The sequence below is a fragment of the Vicugna pacos genome, chromosome 22 (genome assembly GCF_048564905.1).
Source record: "Vicugna pacos chromosome 22, VicPac4, whole genome shotgun sequence".
Classification (NCBI taxonomy): Eukaryota; Metazoa; Chordata; class Mammalia; order Artiodactyla; family Camelidae; genus Vicugna; species Vicugna pacos.
This window is the reverse complement of record NC_133008.1, coordinates 30,061,434-30,089,040: the sequence shown is the minus strand read 5'-3', so window position 1 is coordinate 30,089,040 and position 27,607 is coordinate 30,061,434. Positions and strand designations below refer to the sequence as shown.

Sequence of the window (27,607 nt, the reverse complement as noted above, 5' to 3'; positions counted from 1 at the left end):
GCCCTAAGGCGCACCTGTCTGACCGCCAGCGCCAGCACCATGGGCCAAGACGCTGAGCCGCAGTTCACCCGTTAGGCCTTCCTCCACTGAAGCTCCTGAGGGACCTGGGGGGCCCACAGAGTGACACCTCCATTGCTTTGAGTTATCTTTTTTATTCTTTTCTAAATCAGGTGAGACTTCGGCGGGGGTAACTCAAAAGGCAGAAGCCTGGAGAGCCGGTCTAAGGAGCCGCCAGCTTGTCTCCTCTTTGGTGACCACAGAAAAAAAAACAGATTGGAAGGGTCTCCCTAAGAAGCAAAGGATCCAACCCCAGGGCCGGTGTGGCGCCAGGCCCGTCACTCTCGGAGAACCCTTCCCCTGCAATTTATCACAGTTAAGTATCAGCTTCTTTCACGCCTTCAGGAAGTATTGGGGAGAGGGGAGGCTCACAGCTCATCTTCAGAGAGCCCTGCCCTCCACCACTTCCTACTGCCCTTGGCCTGGAGGCGGCCTTCTCCATCAGAGGTGGGACAGCCCTAAAGGTGGGAAGGTTGGGCTCTGGGTCTCGGGCAACCTGCAGACCACAGCAGGGGGCCTGGCTGGACACCCCGAAAGACACCGGGAGCTAGGACCTCACCCCCGCCGTCTCGTTTCCAACTAGCTGCAGCTGAACAGTTCAAAGCCCAAGAGTGACGTGCCCCGGGTGGTCACTTCTGATTTGCTGGGCGCTGGAGGTGACAGCAAGCCACCCGCCCACATCTGTCGGCCTGCAGGCGTGGGGGAGCAGGTCTTATCTACAGGATCTGCTGGGGTTTCCAACCGCACCGACAGCTTGGAAACCCAGCACTTCCTTTCTGCTGAGTGAGTGTCGGCTCCTGCTGCCGCGAGCTGTCAGAAGTCTCTGTTCCACGAAGCATGGGTGAGGATGAGAGAGCCCCTCTGGGGGGCAGGCCATGCTCTGCTGAGGATGGGCTGCGGGACCAGAGGCAGGAGTGGCCGGAGGTGGGTGGAGGGAAGGGGACCCCGTGACAGCCATCAGGCTGACTGCTCTCTGGGAGGTGGTGCCTGGAGGACCACCTCACAGGGGCAGGTGTCAGGCCAGGGGGACACTTGAAACCTCGGGCAGCAACCCCCCTTCTGGTGAAAGGTGCCAACGCTGGGGTCCCTCCGAGGCTTCACCCCTTGGAAAGGAGCAAAGCCAGCTCCCAGTGGCTCCCCATCTCTCGGGGGTCAGGGCCACCCTTGCGGGAGGGCCCGCCCTAGGCTGGCCAGGGCTGACGCCCAAAGGACGAGGAACAAGAAGCACAAGGGGCACGTTTGCTTTTTCTTTCCTGGTTTTGTTTTGGTTTTTTCTTTAAACCTAAGGAAGCAGGTTCCGAGAAGACGGCACGACGGTGGCGCCCTTCCCAACGCGCGTGGGTCTCCACGGAGGGCGCGGCGGGAGGGGGCGGGAGAGGAGGAGCCGGTCCTGCGGCGGGACCGTCACACGGCAGCACTGCGCGTGGGCGTGCTGGGCTGGTTCAGCCGCAATGTTTTACACAACCAGCCGGCGAAATCCACTTCTTCTACCTCCGACCGTTTGATGAAGGCATGGTTCTGAAAGGGAAGGAATGGCGTGAGCAGCCTGGCCCTGGCCGGACGTCCAGGCCCCCGGCCCAGGGCACGTGCAGGACCGGGGAGGGGAACCAAACCCAGAGCGGGGAGGCCCCAGGCCCCCCAGCCTGGGACAGGGTCTCAGGTGAGGGGGAAGCTGCTCTGTGCCCCCTGGAGCTCAGGGCCTCCCCTGTCCCTGACAGCCCGCACTTCTGACACCAGGGCCGGTCTCTGCAGGGCCGTCCCGGGCACCGTGGGGTGTGAAGCAGCCTCCCTGGCCCCACCCAGACAATGCCAGGAGCAACCCCAGTTGTGACAACCGCAGATGTCCCCAGACATGGCCCAGTGTCTCCTGGGAGCAGTCACCTGGGTGAGAGCATCTGATCTGAACGGAACTCTGTGAGGACAGTAAGCTCCCTGTATGTCCCGTCCAGGGCGGGCAGCCACCGGGGCCATGAGGCTCCTGAGCCCTTCAAATAGGGCTCATGTGGCTGGAGAGCAGAACCTCGTGCTCTCCATCAGCATAGGTAACTTAAATAGCCACCCTGGTAGCGGTTCCCGAACAGGATGGCTCAGTGCCAGAGGCTCCTGGTTTGCAAGGCCAGGACCATCGCCTCTTATGCCAGCTGGGAGCGGGCGAGACCACCCTCAGTCTTCCCAAGGTGGGGGCGGGCCTGGTGAAAAGCCAAGCCAAGGGAAGAGGATTCCTGTGGTCCGGGCGGCGAGCTCAGCCTCACACGCACGCAGCGTTACTCGGGAAGGGGCCTGGAAGCCCTCTGCGCCCCGCGAGCTGCGCAGAGCCGGGGGCGGGGGGTGGCACCATGGGGGGGTTCCGACTCCTCTGTTTCGGGGATTTGCATATTCTGCAACAAAGACATTTCTTATATCGTGTGTTCCTTGAAGTCACCAGACTCAATAAGGAGATTCTAGAAGCAGGTGGCTGCAGACCCAGTCCCACAAGGCGCTCCAGGCCAGGCTGGCTCTTTGGACCACAGCAGACTGACTGCCACCGGGACACACAGCCTGTAGCCACAGCTAACTGAGAGCAGGCTTAGACAGGGTGCCTTCCTGGAGGAGGCAAGGAAGCGGAGGCCCAGAGGCAGCGAGAGAGAGCAGCAGGACACACCCCGAGGGGGAAGGAGCACCCTGTGCCGATGCCTGCGGTGGGGGGGGGGCTCGGGGAGGACCTGTGGGGGGACGTGCGGGAAGGCAAGGAGCCTGGCCCTGCAGGGCAGCAGGCAGAGGCCCGGGGCCCACCGCAGGGCGTGGCTCGGTTATTTAAGGTACCACATCGCAACTACCCTAAGAGGCTCCCTCTCTCCCACGTGGACAGCTGAGACTGAGAATCCATGTCTTACACTTGTAACTGGCAGTGTTTTCTCTCTCCGGGACACGAGAAATAAATAAGGGGCTGCCTGGCATCGGGGGCGACTCAGGTGGGCAGACCTGGTGGCACAGGAAGAAGGCCTGGCGTCCACTGCTGCCGTGGGCGCAAGGCACTGCGACAGGCAGCCCTGCTGGGGGAAGGCGGCTTTCGTTGACCACCTTTGTTTTCAAGGATATTGAATAGTGTGGGTTTAGAGGAAGGCAGACACCCCCATGGTGTCAACGACGCCTTGGAGCCCAGTCATTCAGTCATGCGTCCCAGGCCATGTGGGCCCCTCTATTCCCCCGCAGCCACTCCCCATGTCTCCCTCCGACGAACCCAGGAGACCCACGGGGGCCCTCCAGTTGGCCAAGCTCCCCATGCTCCCTGCAATACGCTTGCTTGGGGCAAGGACAGCCTGCCAGGGGCCCATCTCCCCACAAGGAGGAAGAGGCCCTGGGCACAGCCTGTGACCCCAAAACCTGCGTGCCTCACTTACCATGAGCATCTTCAGATCCGCTCGCTCTGCTGGGTTCTTAATTAGGCTGCAGGTTCCAGGAGGCGGGAGAAGACAGAGGGTGGGGAGACAAGACAGGCGGGCAGTCAGTGGCCGTCGGGGAGCCCTGGGACCAGGCAGCCCCTGCCCTAGCCAGTCACCACCCTTTGCTGCCTGGCTCCTGTGGTGGGGGGCCCCACCATGCTCTTGGGTGTAAGAACAGGAGGCCCCGGGAGGGAAGAGCAGAAGTCTCAACCCAGGACAAGAGGGAAAGAGGGTGGGAAACCCCTCGAGGCTTCTGGGTTGGAGGCCCAGCAGCAACCAAGGCTGCATTTCTAATAAAAACCCCAAGTTTGGGAGTCCAAATGTCAAAATGGAACTTTTTCCTTCAGAAAAGCAGAACTGTCTAAAGGCAGCTGCTCTAAGTAGCTCGGGGTGGTGTGGCAGCTCTTCAAACACAGGCCTCACAGGCATAGGGACGTTTACGGGGCGGGGGGGTGGCCGCACCCCAGGGAGCTAGGCCGTCCAGCGGCTGTGCCCGGGGCTGGCCGTGCTGGCGTCCTGACACGCGGGGCAGCGGGGCGGCCCTCCCTCCAGGCCGCAGCCCACCTGCGAGGTACTCCTCGGCCTCCAGAGGGTGGAGGGGCTGGGACAGCCCAGAAGCCAGCTGGGAAGGCGTGCTTGGGGGCTGCAGGGCCCTGGGCTTGCGGGATTAGGAAACTGAGGCACCTGACGGCAGGAGCTGAGGTGGGAATAGTATCACTTCCAAAGAGCCTGGACTCCTGGTTCACTCCAGGCAGGGACACTAGGGGATGGCAGCTGGACACCATGACTCAGCAGCCTCGGGAAGGGAACCTGGGCTCTCAGGTGAGCTCTGCGTCCCGCCAGACACTGCCACCGGCCTGGCATCCCTGACAGCCCGGGACCAGGAAGCAGGCAGTCTGGCCCCCTCCCTACCCACCCCAGGCTGGGGGCTGTGGTAGCTCACCATTTATTTACAAACTCCTGGAAGTCCTGGGTGAAAACGCCGCTGGGCAGCTTGGGAGGAGGCTGTGGGACAGAACAGACAGGTGGGTGTCAGATGCTCAAGGATGATTCTGGAATCAGGGGAAGAGACGCTTCCCAGCCCTGCGGGAGTGGGGACAGCTTGGCACTTTCCAGGCGCCCTCGGATGCACTTCTCCTGGCCCTGAGCCTTTACTGTCCTGGGGGCAGCCCACTGCAGGCGGACAGAGAGCACCCACCCCCAGGCTCCTCCAGCGGCTTCCCAGGCAGCCAGCTGGGTTGGGCTCTTCCCAGATTTTCTCTCAAGAGCTCTTGTTTGGGGATCACAGCTGGTTCTAGAAGGAAGAAGGACAGGGCTCATCCTCATTTTACGGACGAGAGTGGTTACTCTTGACCACAGGTCATTCTGTCTCGGCCACCCCGCTCTGGGGGTGTCTTGGAATGAGCTGAGGGTCTAGACCTCAGGGAGGCAAGTGAGCTCCAGGGGCTTGGGCCCCAAAACAGGGGGAGTCTGAGGGGTCTGTCCTGGCACAAGTCTGGGTGTGCAGACAGCGGTGTGCAGGGTCAGGCCCCGTCTGGAGGGGGTACTCGCTGGGCCTGGGTGTCACTGCTGTGTCACCAGAGCCACCTGCCCTGTTCCACCACCACTGACTGGGCCCTAAGCTGCTCACCTCAAGACCCAACCCTGGGCCAAGCCCGGCCACCCCAACTGCAAAGGGCCACTGGAAACACACTTCAGTCAGAGAAGGCCCAGGGAGGGTGACCCGGAGGGCCATGGGGTCAGGCCTCACTCAGCCCCTTCCCAGCTGCAGGCCTTATGCCTGGATTCACCCATCTGCACAATGAGAGTATTCGTGCTGCCCTCTCCCAGGGTGGGGAGGGGCTGGGTGCGCGCTCGGGCCTCCTTCCCAGAGATGGGGGGACTGGGGGGTGGGGAAAGGGACGCTGAACTTTCCCCGAGGAAGGGGGAATGATTTAGGACTTCACGCACAGATGTCAAGATGCTCAGAGAAGGAGCTGCTGGTGACAAGAGCTGCAGGGAGGGGCCGGGCTCCTGGGCTCAGGGTGGGAACTCTGGGTTCACCTCTATGAAAACAAACAAAAAGGAGTCCTTTGGGGAGGGTGGGCTTGTGCAGGGTGGGGGGAGTGAGGCCATCACCTTTATGCCTCATAACCTCCTGACAACCACAGCTGGTCTCCATCTCTCCCCACAGCCCCTCCCCAAAAGAACCCGGTCTACGTGTCCAGCTCCCTTTTTTCCAACAGGAACGGCTTAATCCCGCTGGCCCGAAGGCCCGCCAGGGCCCCAGGCACACACCTCATTCACGATGTAGTCCAGCAGCTCGAAGATAGCCATGGCCGGCCGGCTGTCCACCCCATGACCTGCCCAGGGCAGAGACAAAGACGGGTGAGATGGGCAGGTGGCCGCTGCACTTCTGTCGGGCATCAAGGTCCGAGTGCGCTGAACACAGCCGAGCGCCTCCTCCCCACCCGGCTGGAACCAGAGGCGTGGTGCCCCAGCCTGGCTGCCTGGCGACTGAGCTTGCCTTCCTGGGAAAGTCACTTCTCTCCTGAGCCTCCGGTGAATTACAAAACAAAACAGCAAAATGAACAGGAATGTTTTTTGAGAAGTCACAGGTCTGGCACAGTGCCAAGTCTGTGCTGTACCAAAGTCAAACCCCTGCCCCCTGGTGCCGGTGGGGCGTGGGGGGCCGGGCAGGCAAAGGCGGCAGTGTGACCTTGTGTGGACCTGCGGGTGGAGACGGCCGTGGGCCTGAGGGCCGCTCACGACGGTGGCCGGCTGCATGGCTGACCCCTGTCCTAGACCCAGCTGGCCAGGCCCGCGTTTGGCAGCTGGACTTTCGCCTTCTGTCCCCAGTCCTGAAATGGGCACTCGGGCTGGGGCCGGGGCTGGGGGAGGTGCTGGCAGGCCGAGTGGCTTGGCACAGCCCACCACTCCTCCCTGCCTGGAAGGCCCAGACACCATCTGGGAGTCGGGCTGGGAGGGCGGGGCCGGGGCCTGAGGACACAGATGCAGGGATGGGGGTTCTCCCCTCGGAGGAAATCCAGACACCTCAGCCGTCTGGGTGTGGCACCAGGAAAGGGGAAGGTCTGGGCTTGAAAATACTGTGACAACCACCATCTAAAGACCCAAGTGTCCATCAACAGTGAATAGGTACACAAAAACCACCCACACAGTGGAATACTACGCAACCATAAAAAGGAACAAGGCACCAACACTTGGCACAGCGTGGACAGACCCTGAGAACACAAGGCTCAGTGAGAGAACCAGACAAAAGAGGCCACACTGTGTGACGCCACTGACGTGAAACGTCCAGAACAGGCCAGTCCACAGAGACACAGAAGGGGCTCCTGGCTGTCAGGGGCTGGGGGGGACAGGGTTTCCTTTTGGGGTGATGGAATGTTCTGGAATCATATAAAGGTGGTGGTCAGACAACCTTATGAAGATATAAAAATCTGCTGAATTGCATGCCTGAAAAGAGTGGGTCACGAGGTAGGTGAATTCTACCTCAATAAAGCTGAGAAATCAACTGATCAACTGCAGCCCAAGGCCTGGTCCTCTGGACCCTCACTTAATTCAACTCTCTTCCTGCCACTTGACTTAAAGAAAAAAAATCACAGAGCCCTAAGCGCTGCTTCCTAGTTAGACCACCTGAGCCGGGACCCCGAGCCGGGACCCTTCCCCTCGCCAGCCCCCAGCGTGGTGGAAGTACCAGCCTGAACTTCACAGCACAGGTGGTGGCTCTAGGTACCAAGGGTCCTCTGGGGGCCCTGCCGGCCCTCCGTCCCCACCCACCCCCGCTGTGTGTCGGGGCTTCATCCAACAAGCCACCCAAGGAGGTCCTGGCCCAACACAGCAGACGCAGCACCGCAGAGCCCAGGTGGTGGGCACAATGGTGCTTGCTGGGCAACCCTTTCGGCTTTTCTGCACCCTTGAACGCTTTCGTGATAAAATGCTGGAAAAACCGCCCACCCCGCGCGCGACTTGGCTGAGGAGAGTTTCTGGACCCCGCCAGCTTGCAGCAACAGGTGCAGCTGCCCCGGACGGGACAGTTTGAGGCACTGCTTGCAGAGCTGTCCCCAGAAGCCTCAGGACCATCTGAGGACTGCTGACCGCAGTGAGCATGACCCAGGGGGACAGGTGGCGCTGAGAGAGGCCACAGGGGAGGCAGCTGCCATCCCCGGGCGCCGCGTGCCCTGTCCAAGCCGGAAGTCCCAGGCTCGGGCCCTACCGCTGATGGGGCGTCCGGGGGGTCTCGGCCGTGGTGAGATGCCGTGAGGCTCTCCTTCTGCACCGTCGACCATGGGCCGGCCAAATATCGCCTCCAGCTCCTTGGCGTCTGGCGGGGGGATGGGGTACCTTCCAACGGACAGCTCCACCAGGGACAGGCCCATGCTCCAGATGTCCGACTGCACCGAGTAGTGAGTGCCTTGCAGCCGCTCTGGCTGTGGGCGAGACAGGGAGGTGGAGGGGGCTGGTGCATGCGGGGTAGGGGCTGGCACCCTAGAGTGTCTCCCTGGTTCCCCTGCAGCCCCATCATGCCCTGTCATCCCTCTGGAGACCAAGTAACAGGAAGAAAGCAATTCTGTCTCCTCCCTCCACCTGCTTCCAGCTGTGCTGATGGTGTCTCCTTAGAGACCCACAACCCACAGGTTGTTGTCTCTGCTCCTGGAGAAAGACCAGCCCAGGAAAGACAGCTGTTAAGCAGACTCCCGCCAGACTCACCGACATGTAGGACCGCGTGCCCACGAAGGAGTTGGCCATGGAGTCGATGAGCTGCCCGCTAACCCCAAAATCGCACAGCTTGATCTCCCCTCTGGAGTTGACGAGGATGTTTGATGGCTTCACGTCTGGGAGGAGAGCTGGCGGTGAGGATGCCCCGGGCCACCCGCCAGCCCCACCGGGCCCCAGAGGCGCCCAGCCCTTACCTCGGTGCATGATCTGGTGCTTTTCCCGGAGATACGCCAGGCCCCGCAGAACCTGCAGGGAAGCCGCAGGGCGGTGCTGTGTGGGGGACTGTCCTCTGGACAGGCCCTCAGGCCAGACTGCAGGGGCCATGTGATGGTGATGACATCCACACAGGCACCCACCTCACTGACTCATATGACTCCCTGCCCGGAAAGCAGACACTGCTCCTCTCGTGAGGCCCGTGAGAGCTGGGACAAGGCCTGAGGCCCCGTTAGTGGGGCTTTGAGTGTCCAGGCAACTGCCCCACCTCGGAGGTCACCCCTGTTGAGCACTTTGGTGCTGAGACAGTGCTCAGGCCCCAGGCCGATGGGGTGAAGGACGCAGTGGCCATTTCACCACGTCAGAGAGGAGACACTCCATGATGACAGCACGGAGGGACACTGTGTGCCTGGGACCAGGCCCCCAGCATCTCCAGCAACCCATCTGGATGGGGCAGGGGAGCATCATCCCCATCATACAGGGCAAAGGGACACCACCAGCTCAGTGCCACAGCTGGTGGAGACTGGCACCAGAGGCCATCTTCGCAGGGGGCCACTCTGGTGCCTACTACTGGCTCCCAGGAGCTCCTCGACCCTGGCCGCGTGGCATGGGGGCAGGAGTAAGAATGAGTGGGCGAGAGCGTGCAGCCAGGAGCGCACACCCGCACACTTACCGCGATGCTGACCTTCCCCAGGATCTCTTCCGGAATTCTCTTGGCTTCTTTCAACACCTGGTCCAGGGAGCCACCATCCTAGGGGCAGCACAGAAGAGAGAGGAAAGCAACTCCGAGCCATCGCCAGGCAGGGCTGGCAGTACAGAGACAGGTCCCCAGGGGGATGCCAGGGCAGCAGGTGTAAGAACGGAGCATTTCCCTGTTTCCCAGTGAGCTGGTGCCCAACTTCCTCCACAGGAAGCAGAGACCAGACCACAGCCAAAGGCAGCCCATCGGCCAAAAGCAGGGACTCCGGCAGCCCCTGCTGCCTCCAGGGCCTCAGGAAGCGGAAAGGGTGCCAGCACGCTCCCCAGGCGGCTTGTCCTTCCCGGAACTGAGGCCCACAGCTGGATGGCGTGACTCAGCCTTCCCGAGGTTGCCACGGCAGCGGCGGGCGGAGCAGAGCCACGGAGGCCAGAGCTCCACGAGGCCTGTGGCCGAGCCACCCACTCTGGGGCCTGGGTCTCCTCCGCAAGCTGGGTGCAGCCGTGGGAAGTGGAGGAAGAACCCAGAGGCAAGGCCCGTAACTGCCCAGTGCAGAAGGAAGGCCAAGTCGACTGACCCCTCCACTGCTCCCCCGCCCAAGCCCCCAGCTCCATCAGGAAGGCTGATGGCGGAGGGGCACGGAGGAGGAGGAGGAGGAGGATGGATGGCTCCGTCCCTCTCCTGCAGGCCTAGCCCCTGCTCACCGCCCTGTGTGTGGGATGTCCTGCAAAGCACCTGACACAGGTGACTGCAGTCCATCCCCCAACCTGGGCGTGGCCCCAAATTCACATGGTTAACGAGGAAATGGCAGAAATCAAGTGTCTTGCGCAAGGTCTCCTGGCAGCACTTGGAGACTGAAACCCAGGGCGTCGCCAACAGGCCAAAGGCGCTTCTTCAGAGGGGGCTCCAAGGGCCCCAGGTCACTGGGCGGATTGGAGCTGAGGCTCGAGGGGCGCAGTGGGGATGTGGCCAGAACCCGCGCTCGTGGCCAGGTGGCCCGTGCTTTCTCTTGGGCATTGTTCTAGGGCTCCCGTGGCCACCAGCTGCCTCTTGCTTCACTTGGGGGAGGGGGAGAAGCCTGGGTGCCCGCTCCCTGGTACCCTGCCCCAGCTGTGCTCGGTAAGGAGGGTATGGTGGGAGTTCTGGAAAACCCAAGGCACTCTGAAGCTTCAGGATCCTGTGTGCGACACTGTCAGCTAGCGCCAGACTGAGGGTGGGGGCCGAGTGCAGGCAGACGGTGAGGGTGGCTGAGGAGGAACCCAGGCGACCGGCATTCTGCCCAGCCTAGGCCTGTCTCACATGGGGGGAATTCCTTTTATTCTTCTCATTTTTTGTTTTAGCGACCTTAAAATTTTTTTCTTTAAAGTTAGTGATCTCTGCTCCCTAACACAGTCCCTTTCATTCTTAATTTTCTGTAGAGCTGTCATTTGTTTGCTGGATGAGGATGCTCAGGGTGAGCATCCACGGAGAGGCTATGGTGGCCCAGGCCCCGTGCCAGGGTCTCAAGTCAACTCAAAACAGCCCCGTGACGCAGACAGCACTGTTCTCCACAGCAGAATCCCCAGGGAACTGGGACACGGGGTGGGTCACTCTGGCAAACGGGGGAGAGTGTACTGCATGTTGTGTGGGTGTAAAGCAGCATGTCTGGCCCCCATCCGCGTCTCCCTAGTTGCAACAACACAAATGTCCCAGACGTCGCCCAGTGGAGAAATCCCTGGTCCACAGCTAAGAAGACACATGGACAGGATGTGGCGCGGGGGCATCACAGCTGGGTCTCTCTGAGCCCAGATCTCACTCCTCACGCACGACCACACGCTTTCATTGTGTGTGTGTGTGTGTCTCCTAAACATCTTTGAAACCACACTTGCATTAAGCAGGGAGTCTACAAATACCTTTCTCTTATAAAAATTCAAATGCAGATAAATTACACTCTGATCTCCAACAATTTCACTTGCCTCCCCTGAAGTGTGACTTAGACTCTTCCAGCCCCTTCTGTGCACACACAGAGAAACACAGAGTTCTAAACCTGTCTGCCTGCCTATCTATGTGTCCATCCATCTAGATCAGTCGCTGGGCTCGGATCACGCGTACCCCTCTCTGGGGGCTTCTCGCTTGGGGCGTGCACACTGGCTCCACGTCTCCACCGGGAAGCAGCCCGCGCCGCTCCACCTGCCCCTGACTGACAGACGTGTCAGACTTCTCACCATCACATCCTTCCACAGGTTTGATGAGTGCCCAAGAAATACCAAGAGGTGCCTCTGAGCGGTCAGTCAGCTGCTCCCTGGCCGCTCTGGCCCCCAAACACCCACTGTCTTCTGGCCCACACCCCAAGTTTTCTGGGTGATAGGTCTAGGCGCTGGGAGGCCACCGCCTTGCTGTTTCACGTGCTGGCCAGGCGAGCTTCACCTTCTGGGCCAGATCCGGGCTGCTCAGCCCCAGTCAGGGGGCTTTTCTCACAAGCTGGACCTGGAATTTACCTGGTCGGAAACTAGAACCAATTCTCACAAGATCCTGAGTAGAGAGGAAACCTAACCCTCAACAGGGACGGCTTGACCAAGCCAGAGGCCGAGCAGGCGGGATGTCACGATGGCAGAAACTGAGAAACGGAGGTGATACAGAAACACGGGGAAATGGCTGAGGCAACAATGCCACAGCCGATTTTCCCGAAGCTCACACACGCACGGACCAGCCTGTCTATTCCTCAGCCCCCTGGCCTGGCGGGCAAGGTGTGAGACGCGGCCCGAGTCCTGCAGTAAGACCGCGGTGGGGACTGCAGGGCGCCCGCTCGCTGCCGCGCAAGGTGACTCCACGAGGAACCAGCAGACACGAGGATCCCAGCAGGAGTGGCAAGGGTCCTCTCACCGCTTCATCATTTTGTCTTCCCTGCGCCTTCCTCGCCCAGAGCGCCCCCTCTTCCAGCTCACCTCTGTGGGCTGTAACCCCCGCCAGCAGAAAGCAGGGAGTTCAGACCACGCCCGAGGGTGTCTCTGCATCTGTGGCACCTACACCTCTACCGTCCTCACGTGCTCGCTACAAAAGCGAACCAGAGGAGTCCGACCAGGAGGTTTAAAGGCTGAGCGTGACTAGCGCAGAGCCTCGCACGTGCCCCTGCAGCCCGGCAGCTGGGTCAGCGAGCTGCCGAGGCGCAGACACCTCGCCCCACAACCGACGCTTCACACCCACCCAGACCCGGGGGGGTGATGCTGACCTGCTTTTCTGCAAGGGAAAGAGACTCCGAACTCAGGGTATTTGGGGAGGATGGGTGGGGGTGGCGGGAGTGCTGGGGAGGAAGAGGAGGAGGGGGGAGGGGGAGAGAGAGGAGGGGGAGGGACAATCTACAGTACATACCTGGCTCCCCTCAGACCACACTGACTTCACGTCCTTTCCCCGCCCGATTCTGTCTGCACAGTGGCTGCCAGGGGGGGTGGGCAGATCTGGCCGCCCTCTCCCAGGTGAGGAAGGGGCTCTGCCAGGACAGGCGGGGGAGCCCCTTCCCGGGGGCACTCCCCTCCCTGCAGGCGCTTACTCAAATTCATTTCCTGCCTCTGTTACAAAACTGTCAGAGGGGACAGCGCACTCGAGGCGTAACCGAAGCTGCCTGCCTAAAGCCACGTGGCATCCTGGTTTTGCAAGGCCCCCGAGGGCTGGGGCCAGACAGCCGAGGGCGGACAGGGCCCTACCTGGCGGACGCTGGGTGGAGGAGGGCCGGAGGTGTTTCCTCCGGGGGCCTTCAGCTCTGACCACTTCTGCTTTCGATACACCCAATCCCACCCATTTCTGAGCCTCGAGACCAGAGTTCCTCAACAAGGGGGCACAACAGAATCGACCGTGGTTTAAAAAAATCACCTGCCACCGCAGAGGTCTGATCCCACAGGCCTCCAGCCCACCGCCCTCTCACTGGGGGCCTCGTGGGAGTGAGAGACAAGGCTCCCCCTGCACACCACTGCAGGCCTCAGTGCTCACACAGCCTGCTTGGGTGCAAGGACTCTCGGAGCAGCATTACTTGTGACATGGCGGGGACTGGGAGCAGCCTCAGCGTGCTTAGCACATTACCTGCCAGCTACCTGTGGATGCCAGGAGGCTGGATGGTGGGAAAAAGCAAAACTGTCAGGAAGGTGGGGTGGGTACAGCTCAGTGGTAGCACGGGCTTAGCATGCACGAGGTACTGGATTCAATCCCCAGTACCTCCATTAAAACCAAAAAATATTAGGAGGACAGTGTCTGGTATCCAATAAAACAAAGGCATCTATACAAGCATACGGCTGTACTGCATCCACCATCTCCACACGGGTCCCCTTGGAAATAGGATGGGGGCCTTGAGGGTCTCAGGCAAGGGGACGTCTGTTCCTCAACCTGTGTGAACTCTGCCGGGTGACTGGGGGACACTGATGCGGCTCCGGGGTTGGGGGTGCTCACCATGTGCTCCATGCAGATGCTGATCTCCCCGTCGCTGTAGAAGGCCCCGTAGAAGCCCACGATGTATGGGGAGTTGCATTCGTGCAGCACCTGCAGCTCGCGGATGATCTGGTTCCGGATGGCCGGCTTGATCTCCAGGTGGATCAGCTGCAGGGGAGAAGAAAGCAGGTTCAGGGCCAAGCCGCCTTCTAAGGGGAGCCGGGAAGCAGCGGGTATCCATCAACCCATGAGAACTGAGAACACACAGCCACAGACAGACTCAAACGTGAATGTTCGCAGCAATGTGAGTCACAACAGCTGAAAAGCAGAAGCAGCCCAAGTGTCCTGAGTCAGCTGAAGAAGGGACAGACACACGTGTCCCTCCACACGCGTGACATCAGTCACGGAAAGGAGAGCAGCCCTGACATTCGCTGCCACGGGGACCAACCCTGAGAGCACGGTGCTGAGTGAGAGAAGCAGACACAGGAGGACACACAGTGTGTGAGTCCGTGGATGTGAGGCGTCCAGAACAGGCCAGTCCCCAGACACAGAGAGGGGGCTCCTGGCTGTCAGGGGCTGGGGGACGGCGGAGTGACAGCTAAACGGGCTGGCGCGTATTTCTGGGGTGATGGAATGTTCTAAGACTAAGGTGGTGATGGGTGCATGGCATTGTGAAAATATACTAAAAGTCACTGAGTGAAATGCTCTACAAGGGTAAATTACGTGGTATGTAAATTACATCCCAATGAAGCTGTTTTCAGAAGAATGTCATAGGAGGCAACATTTTTCACTTGGTTATGGGGGGAGTTGTTTAAGAGTTTTCTTCCCACCAAATCACGCAAAGTGCCAGCCTCTCCCAGGAGCAGGCGGGGTGACGCCCTGTCAGACAGGGCGACTATGTCACTTCTGCCCCCAGCCCCACCAGCAGTGGGCTTTCAGGGCCCTTCATCCCTCCAGCCTGGAGACAATACAGAGAGAGCTGCCACCTGCCACCTGCCACCCTAGGATCCCAGCTCCTCTTCTACCCGAGTTCCAGTTGGCAGAGGGGACTGTCACCAAATTCATCACAACGTGTGGAAAGGTGAGAAACAGAAAGGATGGCCCAGAGAGACACGGAAAAGACAGCTGACAAAAGGCCAAGAGCAGTGTCCAACTCCAAACCCTGCGCAAGCCAAGACCCACCGCCCAGCGGGAGAGAGCCGCGGCTGTGGGTCCCTGTCTTAGCGCCTCAGGATCCTAGACGCGCCAGCCATCGTGACAAGGCAAGAAAAAGGTGTGATTTCCATCCCTTTGTCAGAGAGGCGGAGCCAGATCCCTGGTATCTGAAAATGACGGATACCAATTCAACAGACATTTCTGCAGAGTGGGTTATATGTGGGGCCGATGACGGGGAGAAAGATACAAAGGTGGCTCTGCTTGGAGGAGACCTGCCATCAGGGGAAGAGAAGGGGCCAAAACAACCCCGGTATGGCGGAGGTGCCAACAGGGTGACTCAGGGCATGGTGATACTGAGGCCAGGCCTCCAAGGACAGGTACAAAGAGGCCAGGTGGACAAGGTGGGGCAGGCGCTGGAGGCAGAAGGACAAAGAGCTGCCTGCTGGAGGGGCGTGTGCTCAGTTCAGGGGGGCACAGGGTAGCACGACCTGCTCACTGGCCCACATCGATGACCATCAAAACCTTGAGAGCTGTGGCAGATCTGGGTGAAACCATGCCTGGTGCCCTTGCCGGCCGCAGGCAAAGCCTCAGCCCTCACTTGAAGGGTCCCCACTGACCCAACCTGCAGAGCCCAGCTCTGGCCATGGGCCTGGGACACTGCACTTCCCCCTCGGGCTCCCCCAGTGGGAAGGTGGGTCACATCAGAACTCCAGTGGCCACACCAGGGAGGGGACGCCCAGTACGTGCGTGCAGACACGCCTGGAAAAGGCGGGATGCGGGTCTGAGAGCGAAGTGCTGGTGTCTGTGTGCAGTGCGGCAGGCTCACCCGGGAGCTGCGAAGTCAGCACCAGCGCCGCCCGGCAGAAACACGGCGTGAGCCACTAACCGAACTTTGAATCCTCCAGCTATTGCGTTAAGAGTGCAAAGAGACAGGCGAAACAAATCTTCCTGTTTTGTTTAACTCAGTGAAATGCATCAAAAATTTACTGTTTTGACATGAGATCAAGGGAAAGATATTAATGAGTTTTTTCACATGGAGCACCAGAAACCTGGTGTTTCTGCACGTACAGCACAGCCCCGGTTCACCCTGACCGTGTTCTGAGTGCTCAGCACCCGCGTCTGACCAGGGGCTTCCTCACGGATGGTGCTGCTCTCTGCCAAGAACTTCAAGGAAGCCGCAGGTGAATGACTGGGGCGGGGGTTGGGGGAGACAGAAGGGGTGGACAAGACTGGGACGAACTGGACGAATCTCACAGGTCCCGGGAGCCTGGAGTTGGGGCCTTAATATGAAATAAAGCCAAAGGAAGTCAGGGGCTTTCGAGAAAGATCCAGTGAAGAGAGGACACAGGGGTGGCTGCTATGTGAACACAGCTTTGGTGGATATTGTAACTGGCGTGTGTAAAGCGAACCTTCCAGATTGACTAGGAACCACTGATGAGGGTGTGCGGAGAAAAAGCAGGAATGGGACGAGGGCCATGTTTCTGAGCACAAATGCTTGCAATCTGCCCTGGCCCTGGGGGGAAGGCAGGCAAGGAGGACTGCCCCACTGCACCGGCAGGTTCAGGTTCAGAGACGTGAAATCACATCCCCAGGGGTACACAGCTGGTGAGTGGTCAGGTAGGGTCAGGCCTGGCTCACAGAACACCAAAATCCACACTCTTTCCCCATCAGCACCTGGCTGACAGCTGATTAGATAAAAACGGTGCTAGTTCAAACCCCTGGAGTTTACGGCTGTTCTGACTGCAGAATGGGGCAGGGTGGATGGGTGGTCCGCAAACCAGGAAAAGAGGGAAATGGGTTATGGAGGCAAAGCCTTGGCAGCTCCCACCACTGGGTCATTAACTGCAAAGGGCAGACTCTGCAACCCAGACACTGCCCCAGCTCAGACTCAGTTTCTAGTCTGTGAAGCGGAGCTGCTGACCCATGTGAATGAGAACACGTGTCAAGGTCTCAGCACTGGCTTTGACTTTGGGCCATCACTCGAAAGAAGGCAGCTAGTGTTAGGACAGAGCCTCGGGCAGGTCCATAACCTCTGTTCTGGAAGCAAGCAGGGGCCGACGGGAGGGACACACACGCAAGGCCGCAAGTGCAGTCACCTGCTCCAAGCACAGGGAAGCCAAGGGCGCTCTGTGTGCACAGCAAATGCGCCGAATTCTTCGCAGATCCCCTCTGGTCCCTGCAAAGCAGAGGTTTGGTTCCTAGGGCTCTCACAAGGACGCACAGGACAGGACACCACGCTCGAGTCAAGAAAATACGTACAAACAACAGTGAAAATGGAGACCAGTTTTCTGGGGTCTTAGGAAGCTGGTCTCACTGCTCTCCTGGTGGCAGGTCATACTGGTCACAATCCCCTGCCCATCAAAGGGGCCGGAGGGATGCTAGCCCACAGCAGATCTGGACAGGCCTTCCAGAAGCCCCAGCCCTGCCCTCACCCTCACACCTGGCAGGGGCTGCATCTGGAGATCTGATAAGCTCACACACTTGGAATGCATGGAATTCCTACTCAACTTCCTGGGAACTGGAATTCCACCCAAGGCAGTGGAGGAAGGACTGAGGCCACTGTTCCTTAAAAGCCACTTTGTCCCATCAGTTTTCCCACCTGTGTCCTCAGCTGAATACAGGGTGAACTGGCATTCCAGAAGCCCTGCACCCCCACAGACTGGCCAAGGGCTTCTGGGCCACTGGAGACTGACAGCCCTGAACCGCACGCCAGCCGGCAGGTCAGCCTCCGTGCTCAACATATTCAACCAACACTGGTGGGTGCCTGCTCCATTCCACACTGAGCTGGGCACACAGCCACCCAGGGCTCAGGAGACCAGAGGAGGTTACGATCGACAGGGAACAAAACCTGAGGTCCACACCCCCTAATTTTTGGACCTTTTTAACTTTTTATTTTGAAACAATATAGAAGCACAGCAACATCTGCAAAAGCGGCAGAGAGAATCCTGTGCACCCTTCCCCCAGGCCCCCAAGTGGTGACCACATCTTCTGCGACGGAGGCCAGTATCAAAGCTACGACACTGACATCGGGACAGGACCACAAACTAGACTACAGGACTCATCTGGACCCCCAGCTTTAAACCCCAAAGTCCTACTTCACAGGCTGTCAGGAAGCGGTAGGCAAACTCATGGACTCACGTCTATGAAAGGCATGCTGGCGGCTGGCCAGCGAAGCCCTCCGTCCCCAACAAGGACTCTGTTCCCAAGACCCCCATCTCTGCCTGCACCTCACATCTGCCCTTTTCTCCCCGTGCTTTGGCCGAGCAGACCAGGGACTTCTGGGGCTGCTCTGGTTTTGAAAAGGCTGCCTGCAGTAAGCGGACAGAAATAGAAAGCATGTGCCTTTAGGTTTCAGGAGGGAGGGAGGTGCTCTGGAGGCAGGAGGAATAGCTGCAGCGCTAAGCCCCAACGGAAACCAAGTGCGAGGTTCCCAGGAAAGGCGGGCAGATCCACCTGGGTGCGGGGCGGGCAGTTTTCCAGAGTACAGCTCAGAAACTACAGACCACGGGCTTCTGGGAAAGGGGGCTTTCTATGTCCGAAAAAATATGCCTGTATGAGCAGAGTAATTCTTCAACACAACGTCCACCGGTTACGTGGGTCGGAGCCCCTCTGTCCATGTGGTGACCTTCTCCTCTGCGCCACTCGACATCTCTCAGGGATCCCTCCCCAACAAGTGCGGGAGAGGCCACACTGTGGCACAGAAGCCCCGATGAGGAAGGCACCAAAGGGTGGGGTGACAGTTGATTTGATGTGTCCACTTGGCTAGGCCCAGTACCCAGCTGTTGGGTCAGTATCTCTTTTTTGGGGGGAGGGGGTAGTTAGGTTTATTTATTTATTTATTTTTAGAGGAGGTACTAGGGATTGAAGCCAGAACCTTGTGCATGCTAAGCATGCGCTCCACCATTGAGCTATGCCCTCCCCCAAGCTGTTGGGTCAAACACCAGTCTAGATGTCACTGTGAAGGTATTTTTCAGGTGTGATTTGACGTGGAGATCATCAGACTTTGAGTGAAGCAGATGACTCACTACCATGTGGGTGGGCCACATCTAATCAGTTGAAGGCCTTAAGACAGAGGTCCCTCAAGGAGAAAGGAGTTCTGCCTCCAGAATGTCTTTGGGCTCAAGCTGCAACATCAACTCTTCCCTGAGCCTGCAGCCCACTGACCTGTCCAACAGACTGCAGACCTGCCAGCCCCATGACTGTGTGAGCTAATGCCTTAAAATACCTCAACCTGCCCCCCAACACACACACACCTCTAGTGGTTCTGTTTCCCTGGAGAACCCCAACTAACACAGGTGGTTTGGGTGCCTCATTGCCAAGGGACTCCCCTCAATGTGACCATCGCTACTGGCAGCCCATCTGGGTCGGCAGGGTCTTCTGGTTGTGCAGTCAGGGTGATGCCAACTCTAGGGGACCTGATTCTCCTCCTTTCTTCCTCCAAACTCCACTTGCTACCCTTCTCAAACCAGTCCCTTTCTGGGAACCTCAATTTAAGACATCCCAGAAGGCAGAGAGCGGTATCAAACGGAAGAGTTGTGTGAGGCAAGCCCGCATTGCCACATTCTAACTAGAACCCGTGGCTGGGGGCAGGGCTTCCGGGCCCAGAAGCCAATCAGACACCAGAGGCCTGCACCTTTCAACCCTCTCTCCCATTTTCACAGGACCTGCCCCCACCACTCACACCATGCGCGGCCCTGCCGGCCACCTCTTACCTTTCTTGCCATGATGAGGCCCGAAGGTCTGTGCTGGACCTTGGTGACCACCCCACCGTTCCCGGCTCCCAGCTCTGAGATCCTTTCAAAGTCATCATCCTTGAGCTCCCCAACCTTGGCCTTCTGTGTGAGGAAGGCTTCCAGCCGCTTCTTCTGTTGCTCGTCGAGTTCCAGCTCCTCCAGCTTCTTCTGGAGGTCCACCAAGTTTGCTCTGCAGAGACCCCAAGGGCACGGGTTAGCCAAGAGCGTGCAAGCCACCCAGAGATGATTCAGGCTGAGCCGAGTTTACCGCGTGGCCACTTCACGCCAGGTCCCGGGCTTGTAGCTGGGAGGTGAATGAGACCTGATTCCTGTGCTCAAGGGCCCTGTGATCTAGCAAGAAAAAAAAGACCACCCACAGACACAGCCAAACTCCCCGAGAACTGGGGACACTGCTCCTCTCCCCACTCATAAAGGTTAGGAGGTCTCAGGACTTAAAGGACCAGCTCTAGTCTGACAGCCCTGGTTTCAGACCCAGGAGCCCTCCTTCCTGACACAAGGGCTCCAGACCACAGGAGAAGGAGACGAGGGGATGCGGGAGACAAGCCCCAGGGGTGGGGGTGAAGACAGGACACCTGTCTTTCACGAGGATGGAGGCGCAGACTCATCTTGAGTGGCCTCAGAGCAAAGAACTAGAAACCAGCAGGCGGATGACAGAAGCCACAGCATACATGCTTCTAATTTACGTGAGTTACACACAGGCACTGGAGGGAGAGAGGAGAGAGGCCCAACTTAAACAGCGAGGACCACTCCAGGGCATTCTGTTCAACCAGCATGCTCTTATTACATCCTGAGCGTTGCTGTAAACATTAGGCATTTCTACGCACCCATATTCCCAGACCTGGTTATTAAAAGCCAGCCACGTACACTGCACTGTATTGGGTAACTCAAGGAACTTTCAAAGGAAATTTTGACAGTAAGCTATTTTCACCAGTGCCTTGACTTTGAACCAACTCCTGGAGTAAAAAGCAGTTCTTTATAAGATGCTAGCTTAGAGCACACAAGGACTACCTTAGTGCAGCCACAAAGAAATAGAACATAAGCCATGTGTGCAACTTAAAACATTTCTAGCCATGTTAAAAAAAATGTGTCAGGTGAAATTAATCCGTCTGGAATGCATAGTGTACTTACAGCTCCCCCGAATCTGGACAAGCTACATTTCAAGTGCTGGCTACGGCCAGGGGCTGCTGGACCAGACAGTGAGTGCAGCTCTAAGAAAAGTCTCTAAAGGAGAATGGGCCACCTCCGGTGGTCCTCAGCCACTGTGCCTCAGGGCACGTAAGCCAAGGTTGATGGCCCACCTGGGGGAGACCTCGTGGGGGGATTTGGGCAGGGGATGAAGGGGAAAGAGTGGAGTTCTTGCAGAAATCTTCCAATCCCCAAGTTCAACCATGACTTCCTGCAACTTACAGAGGCATGAACAGAAGGGCACACAGGAGCAAGATGACATGCCGCTGGGTGATCTGACCTGAGCTGGTACCACGAAGAGGTCGCTGGGAGTGGGGGCTAGGGGCCACTTCCTGAGCAGGTACTAGAGCTTTGACCATTTTGTTTAATTCTCATGACCCACCTGGGAGGCAGCTCTCTGGGAGACCCAGCCCACACAGGAGGGAAAAGGCTCAGAGGTTAAGTAACTTGCCTGAGGGTCACAAGGCAAGGAAGTGGCAGAGGTGGGAATCACACCTGTGTTGTTCCTGCCCACAAAGCCTGTGCTTGTGGTAGTGACCCCTTGAGCCAGGACAAGGGCCTAGCAGGTGCTCACTGAATGCCTGGTGAACACAGACCTGGATGAAGAGGGAACGAGGACCCAGATGGACAGAGGAGGGAAGGCCAAAGAATGAGCATATGTGCCACCACTCCCTCACCGTAGGGCTGAAGAGATAGCATTTGCGGCCAGACCCTGGAAGGTCTCCGGCACTGGCCTCTGACATCTAAAATGCATTCTGGAGTCAGCTGATTAATCCATTTTTAATTTATTGGCAACTCAATGGCGGTTATAAAGAAAAAACCCTGGAATTCCAATGGCTAGCTTCCTCTACAGGGGGAATTTCTTGAAGGGATGGGAATCAGAAATCACGTAAAAGAACAAGAATATGACAACGGAGCTCTCTTGTAAGATTAAGTGCATTTTTTGAGATTAAGGAACACATCCCCAGACGGATCTGTGCCCTCGGGGACAGAGAAGGATGTTAACTCACACACACATGCATCAAGTCTGGCTGCCTCCATCTGGTGGCAGAAGGCCAAGCCCCCTGAGAGGCACCAAACGTGCCATTCGCCCCTCATACCTGGGTCTCACGGGTCACAGCACAAGCACAGCACCCGGACCTGGGCCAGGGGCCCCCACCCGTGCCCCCTGCTCCTTCCTCGGACCCCTTCCCTCAAGTCCTCTTGTCACCCTCAATCACCTCAAACCACCTGCACTTCTCCAGCTGCTGGAGGCTTTGCTAATTCATTCGATTCAGAACCTCTGCTCATCTGCTGTCAGGGGTTCCAGGAGGCCCTGGACTTCTTTCCTGCATGGCTCCCAGTTCTCCCCACACCCCGAACTGTCAAAATCCCCCTTACTCCTTGCCTCCTCTGGGCCTCCTCACCACTCTCCCCAGGCTCAGGGGCTCCACCCTCTAACCCCTAGGATAGCAGGATCTTCTTAGGTGCCCCTCCCCCCAGATTTCCTCAGAGACCTCCTACTCCTGAGGAATCCCTCCCTCATCCTCGTCTAGCAGGCACCCCTTTCCCTTTTCCTGGACCTCCTCACCCCATGTTCACTCCCAGGGACCCCTCCTCACCCCATCCTTCCCTCTCAGGAACCCCATTTGCCCTGTCTTGGCATGCAAGGAACCCCCTCCCTCCACATCACTACTCAGGGACTCCCACCTTCACTCCGATTTCACTACTAGGGGCCCTTGACCCATCCTCACCTCTCAGGAACTCTCCCACCATCACCATGGCTTCACTATTTAGGGCCCCACACTCCCGTCTTTTCTCCACCAAGGACCGATTCACCACTCAGAGACCCCCATTCCATCTTCTCCCATCAAGAACCCTCTCCCAGCCCGACTGCACCACTCAGGGACCCATTCCCCCCAGTCTCGATATTCAGAGCCCTTCATCCCTCCTCTCCTCGCAGGGATCCCTCCCCAGACTTTGCTACCCAGGGTCCTCTCTACCCGCCTCTCCTCTCCGGGACTCCCTTTCTCGATCTCGCTACTCAGGGCCCCTTCACTCGCGTCCTCTCCACCCAGGGCCCCGTCCCCCTTCCTCCCCTCTCAGGGACTCCCTCCCTCAACCTCGCTACTCAGGGACCCCCCATCCTGTGCTCGCCCCGGCCCTGCCCAGCCCACTCACTCGGAGGCGCCCTCGCTGGTGGGGGACGGGCCCTCGGCGATGGTAGGTTTGATGGTGAGCGCCGGCAGCACCGGCTTCCTCCGGGCCAGCATCGGGGCTCCGCGGGCCGGCGGCGGCGGCGCCTCTAGCCGGGGCCCATAGGGGGCGGGCCGGGAGCGGGCGGCGCCGACGCGACCCCGGGGCTGCGGCCTCGGCCTAGGCCTGTGCCCGGGTGGCGAGGATGGGCGGCGCTGAGGACTGGGGCCGAAGGGCGCCAAAGGGCGCCGGGGCTGAAGCCGATAGACCGCGGCAGCCGAAGCCGGACCGAGGATGGACCGAGGCTGACGCTGCAGCCAGAGCCCGGGAAGCCAGGGAGGGAGGGGGAGCGACGAGATCGCGGGCCGGCCTCTCGCGAGAGCCAGAGCCGGGGAGCGGCGCCGGACCCCGCCCCTTGCCGGGGCGCGTGCGCACCAGCCTACGGCCGCCTCCCAGAAGCGGAAAGCGGCGGAGACCGACTCGAGGCGGTGCCCGAAGCATGCGCAATCGTTCGCCTCCCCCGCCGAGCGTGTGCGCATGCGCTTGGGGCTCCGGGTTGGGGCGCAGGGGGAAGCAGGGCGAAAGGAAGGATGGGATGCGGTGGGCAGATGTGCGTGGGGAGAGGTCAAACCCTCAGACTCTTGAAGGAGCCAGACTGGGACTACAGGAGCCAGTAAAATCCTCAAAAGTTGTGGGAGATTTCAGCTGACCTCAGCATCAACTTAAGTATTTTTCCGATTATGGACACCCCCCCCACCCCAGCCCCCACCCGCCAACGAACTTATATTGGTTACCATCATTCTTTCAAGGAAGAGAGGTCATTAAAAAACTTTGTCCTAATGGTGATGGTGGTGGTAGTACGTACGTGCTACATAAAATTTACCATTTTGCCATTTTCAAAGGCACAGCTCAGCAACGTGAAGCAGATTCACGTTGTTGTACAACCATCCTCACCATCCATCTCTAGAACTTTCTCATCTTCTAAAACGAAACTCTGTTCCCGTTAAACACTCACTCCCCTTTCTATTCTAGTCCCCCACACTACCACTCCATTTTCTGTCTCTATGAATTCAACTTCTCATGTAAGTGGAATCAGGCAGTGTTTGTCCTTTTGTGTGTGGCTTATTTCACTGAGCATCACGTCCTCAAGGTTCATCCATGTTTGGCGTCCGTCCAAATTTCCTTTTAAAGGCCGAATAGTACTCCTTTGGATGGATGGACCACATTTTGTTTATGCATTTATCCATGATAGACATTTGGGTGTTTCTGCCTTTTGGCTGTTATGAATAGTGCTGTTACAAAATTGGTGTACCAGTATATATTCAGATCCATGCTTGCAAGTCTTTTGGATACCTACCTAGAAGTGGCATTGCTGGTGAATCTACGTTTAGTTTTTTGAGGAACCATCATACTGTTTTCCACAGCGACTACACCATTTTAAGGGAAAGGTCATTTTAACACCAACTATAAAAAAGGAGGAACTATGTGGTACAAAATAAAGGGACAGCCGTTTAAATGGGAGAAAGTTGACTTCATGAAAAACTCACCACATTGCTTTTCTTTTTGTCACGTCTCTGAGCACCTGTGCGCATATCATGGTGGGGTGTGTCTCCAAGTGGGAAGAAACAGGAAGAGGAAGATTCAGTCAACCTCTTCTTGAGTCCAGCTGGAGTCCCCTGGTCACCCTGACTCAGTCCTGCCCACTTCCTGTCCAGCCACCCTGCAGTCATTCTTTTAACAGTCAATTTGCAAAGCCCTTTATGTGCTAGACACTGAGCTGAGCACTGAGAGATACAATGTTTTAAAAATAGATATATAATATAAATATACATAATCGCAAAATGTGACAATGCTCTAAAAATGCAAAGATGTATCCATAGCTCTCCCTGATGGAAACTGCTCCCGGACACTTGCTCCTCCTTGTCTACAGTATGAGCATTTTTCGTTTTGCCTCTCACTGCTCTCACTCGCTCACCCAAAATTCAGGATAATGCCATGACCTTTCCCATATCTGGGCTTTTCCACCTTCCTCCTGTTATGCAGAGTAATCTATCATTTTATTTTATTTTAGGCTATATATACAATCTTTTTCTTTCATTGAGCTATAACTTACATATATTAAACATACAGTTCTTGAATGCTCAATTCCTTAAGCTTTTACAATTGTATTTACCCAGGAAACCATTCCCAGAAACAAGATGCAGAGCATTTCCATCACTCCAGAAAGTTTTCTCAGTGTCCTGTTCAGTTAATCCCCCTCGCCCCGGGCAGCAGTGGCGTGCTGGTTAATGTTTAACCATTAGGAATGAGAGATTTAGAGAGCAGGGAGGGGCACTGCTTTACAACGTGTCCTTTTTGTGGTGTAAGTATTCTCACCAAGAGATTGTCAGTTACTATGAGGTAGGAAGGAATGGTAACAATTGGCACTTAGGCTTTTTGCAGTGGGGGGGGGGGGGCAGGGAGGAGGAAGTAACTAGGTTGGTTGGTTGGTTGGTTTGTTTAATGGAGGTGCTGGGGATTGAACCCAGGACCTTGTGCATGTTAAGCATGTGCTCTACCACTGAGCTACACCCTCCTCCCCAATAGTAGGTACTTATGAGCCAGGACAAGCTGCCTGCAGCCCATCAGTACTCCACAGGTACCCTAGATTCTGATTTCTATCCCCATAGATTAGTTTTGCATGTTCTGGAGCTTTTTGGAAAGGGAACTGTGCAGTATATCTTCTGTGTCTGACTTCTTTTGCATGATATTTTTGTGACTCATCCATGTGATTGCCTGTAACAGCAACTTTTTTTTTTCCTTGCTGTATGATAACCCGATTGTGTGTATTTGGGGGGCTGCCCTTCCTATTGAAGAATAAATTAGCTGTTGAGGAGGATAAAGGGATTGAATCTTTTCTAAGGATCCAAGTTGTCAGTTCTGCTCAGTTCCTAGTTGGGGCTCAGCTCACATAAAGTCTAATTCTCCCAGTTCCCACTAGTTCCCTGCTTCTTGGAATTCCGATACACCCTGCTTATTTCTGGCTTATGGCTCCTGCTGCAACATTTTGATTCACATCCCTATTCTTTCATTATGCCTTCCCTTCTAGTTATGAATATTTCAAAGGCAAGGAAGCAGGTGGATCTGCTTCTTTCTCTCCCAGTCCAGCTCCTTGGATAGCTGAAGCCCCGTACATATAAGCCTCCTGAATGAACGAAGTGGGTGTTCCTGTCCTTGGGAGACAAGGTTCCTGCTAATCACCTGATTCTCAGCCCTGGTTATAGAACATGAGCTTTTATTGTTGCGACTACGGCACAGACTTTTGCCCTTCACCCCCTTCTCTATCTCAACTAGTGAGCACATTTCACTCTGCAACCTCTCCCTGTTACCTCTCTCTCTACTTACCGTTGGTTCCAATCACATCTCTCTTAGTACATCTGTTCCCTGGCTCCCAAGACTCGGGTGTCTCTTAACTCTCCTCCACCCCGGGAAATAAATTTCTAATAGCTTTGTTGATAGATTCAATCCAAAGTGACGTTTATCTTGTTGAGGCACAGTTTAGTATTAGTATCACATGTGTACACTCTGCCTATCTCGGAATGCACCCTGAACTTTATCTCTCTCACCTGGGCAATGGATTAACTGAAAGAACAACTGACCTGACCCCTTTGGATAGTGCAGTTTAGTTCTATCTAGACCACCTACAACCCAGCAACTCTGCCCCTAGGAATGTACCCTAGGAAGCCCTTGCCTTTATGAAACCAGGAGACAGATACACTAGTGTTCTCCATGGCAAAAATCTGGAAACCACACAAATATCCATCGATGGAAAAATAGAAAAGTATGTTCTGGTCTAGTCCCCCCCCCCCAAATATGAGGCAGCAGTAAACTCCCAAATGATAACAATGTAAAAAAGTCTTAGACACAGAAAGTTACGGGAGACTCCACGACCCCGTTTTTATTAAATGAAAATGGCTCAGAACCATTAGACATGGGAAAGATGCAAATAAAATCTACAGCAGGCCACCACCACACATCTGTTGGAATGGCTAACGTGGAAGAGGCCAACACCACCAACTACTGGTGAGACCGCAGGGCACCCTCACATGTTGCCGATGGGGATACAGGCGTGGTGCAGCCCCTCTGGAAAGTGGCTTGGCTTCTTTGGAGGTTAATCACACATGACCCAGGAGTCCCAGTCCTGGGTGTTTACCCAAGAGGAAGGAATGTTGAGGTTCACACAAGCACCTGAACATGACTGTTCATAAAAGCTTTATCTGTAATAGATCCCAAACTGGAAACAACCCAAACGCCGCTCAGAAGGTGAATTGATACACAGTTGTGAACGGAATGAATCGTAAAGATGTGGGTTAATTCTACACAATGAAACGCTACTCAGGAACAAAAAGGAACAAACTATAGATCCACGCACCAACTTGAGTGAATTTCAAAGGTGTCAACGCTCACTGCAAGAGGGCAGTCTCAGAAAGTGATGTAGCGCTTGGTTCCATTTAGGTGACATTCCTTTAATGGCAGGTTATAGCGACTGGCAACAGATCAGAGGTGGCCAGGAGCGAGGACTGGGGGGAAGTTGTGACATGAGGGGTTTTCTTTGTGGTCATGGAAATGTTCTGTATTCTGATTATGGTGGTGGCCACAGGAATCTAAACACGCGACAACTTTTTGTAAGCCTGTACACATAGCAAAAGGAGTGCATGTCAAAGCTGGTAAAATCAGAATAATGTCAATCGTACCAATGTGAGTCCCCTGATTTTAATATTTTTCTATGACTATTTAGGATTTTATATTTGGGGGAAGCTGGGTGAAGGGTATAGAGGAACTCTCTGTACTCTTTTTTT

General features: G+C 56.8%; 1 protein-coding gene and 1 non-coding gene across 3 annotated transcripts; both read right to left on the bottom strand.

Moving 5' to 3' along the window:
- Positions 1-1,291: 1,291 nt before the first annotated feature.
- Positions 1,292-23,101, bottom strand: MAP2K2 (mitogen-activated protein kinase kinase 2). 2 transcript variants are annotated; one of them, XM_072947949.1, is made up of 11 exons: positions 22,755-23,101; positions 19,368-19,578; positions 13,522-13,668; positions 9,082-9,159; positions 8,390-8,441; positions 8,187-8,311; positions 7,693-7,906; positions 5,757-5,821; positions 4,423-4,484; positions 3,438-3,483; positions 1,292-1,575 (listed from the first exon to the last, which is right to left on the bottom strand). In XM_072947949.1, the coding sequence occupies exons 1-11, from the start codon at positions 22,844-22,846 to the stop codon at positions 1,462-1,464; spliced, it is 1,206 nt and encodes a 401-aa protein (XP_072804050.1). In that variant the 5' UTR covers positions 22,847-23,101; the 3' UTR covers positions 1,292-1,461. The 2 variants fall into 2 exon arrangements, with proteins under 2 accessions (XP_072804050.1, XP_072804051.1); XM_072947950.1 differs by lacking the exons at positions 1,292-1,575; positions 3,438-3,483; positions 4,423-4,484 and adding an exon at positions 5,448-5,524 and having other exon boundaries at positions 22,755-22,994.
- Positions 23,102-25,272: 2,171 nt separating this feature from the next.
- Positions 25,273-25,345, bottom strand: TRNAV-AAC (transfer RNA valine (anticodon AAC)). Its single transcript has one exon. It is a non-coding gene; the product is annotated as a tRNA-Val (tRNA).
- Between the last annotated feature and the right edge of the window lie 2,262 nt (positions 25,346-27,607).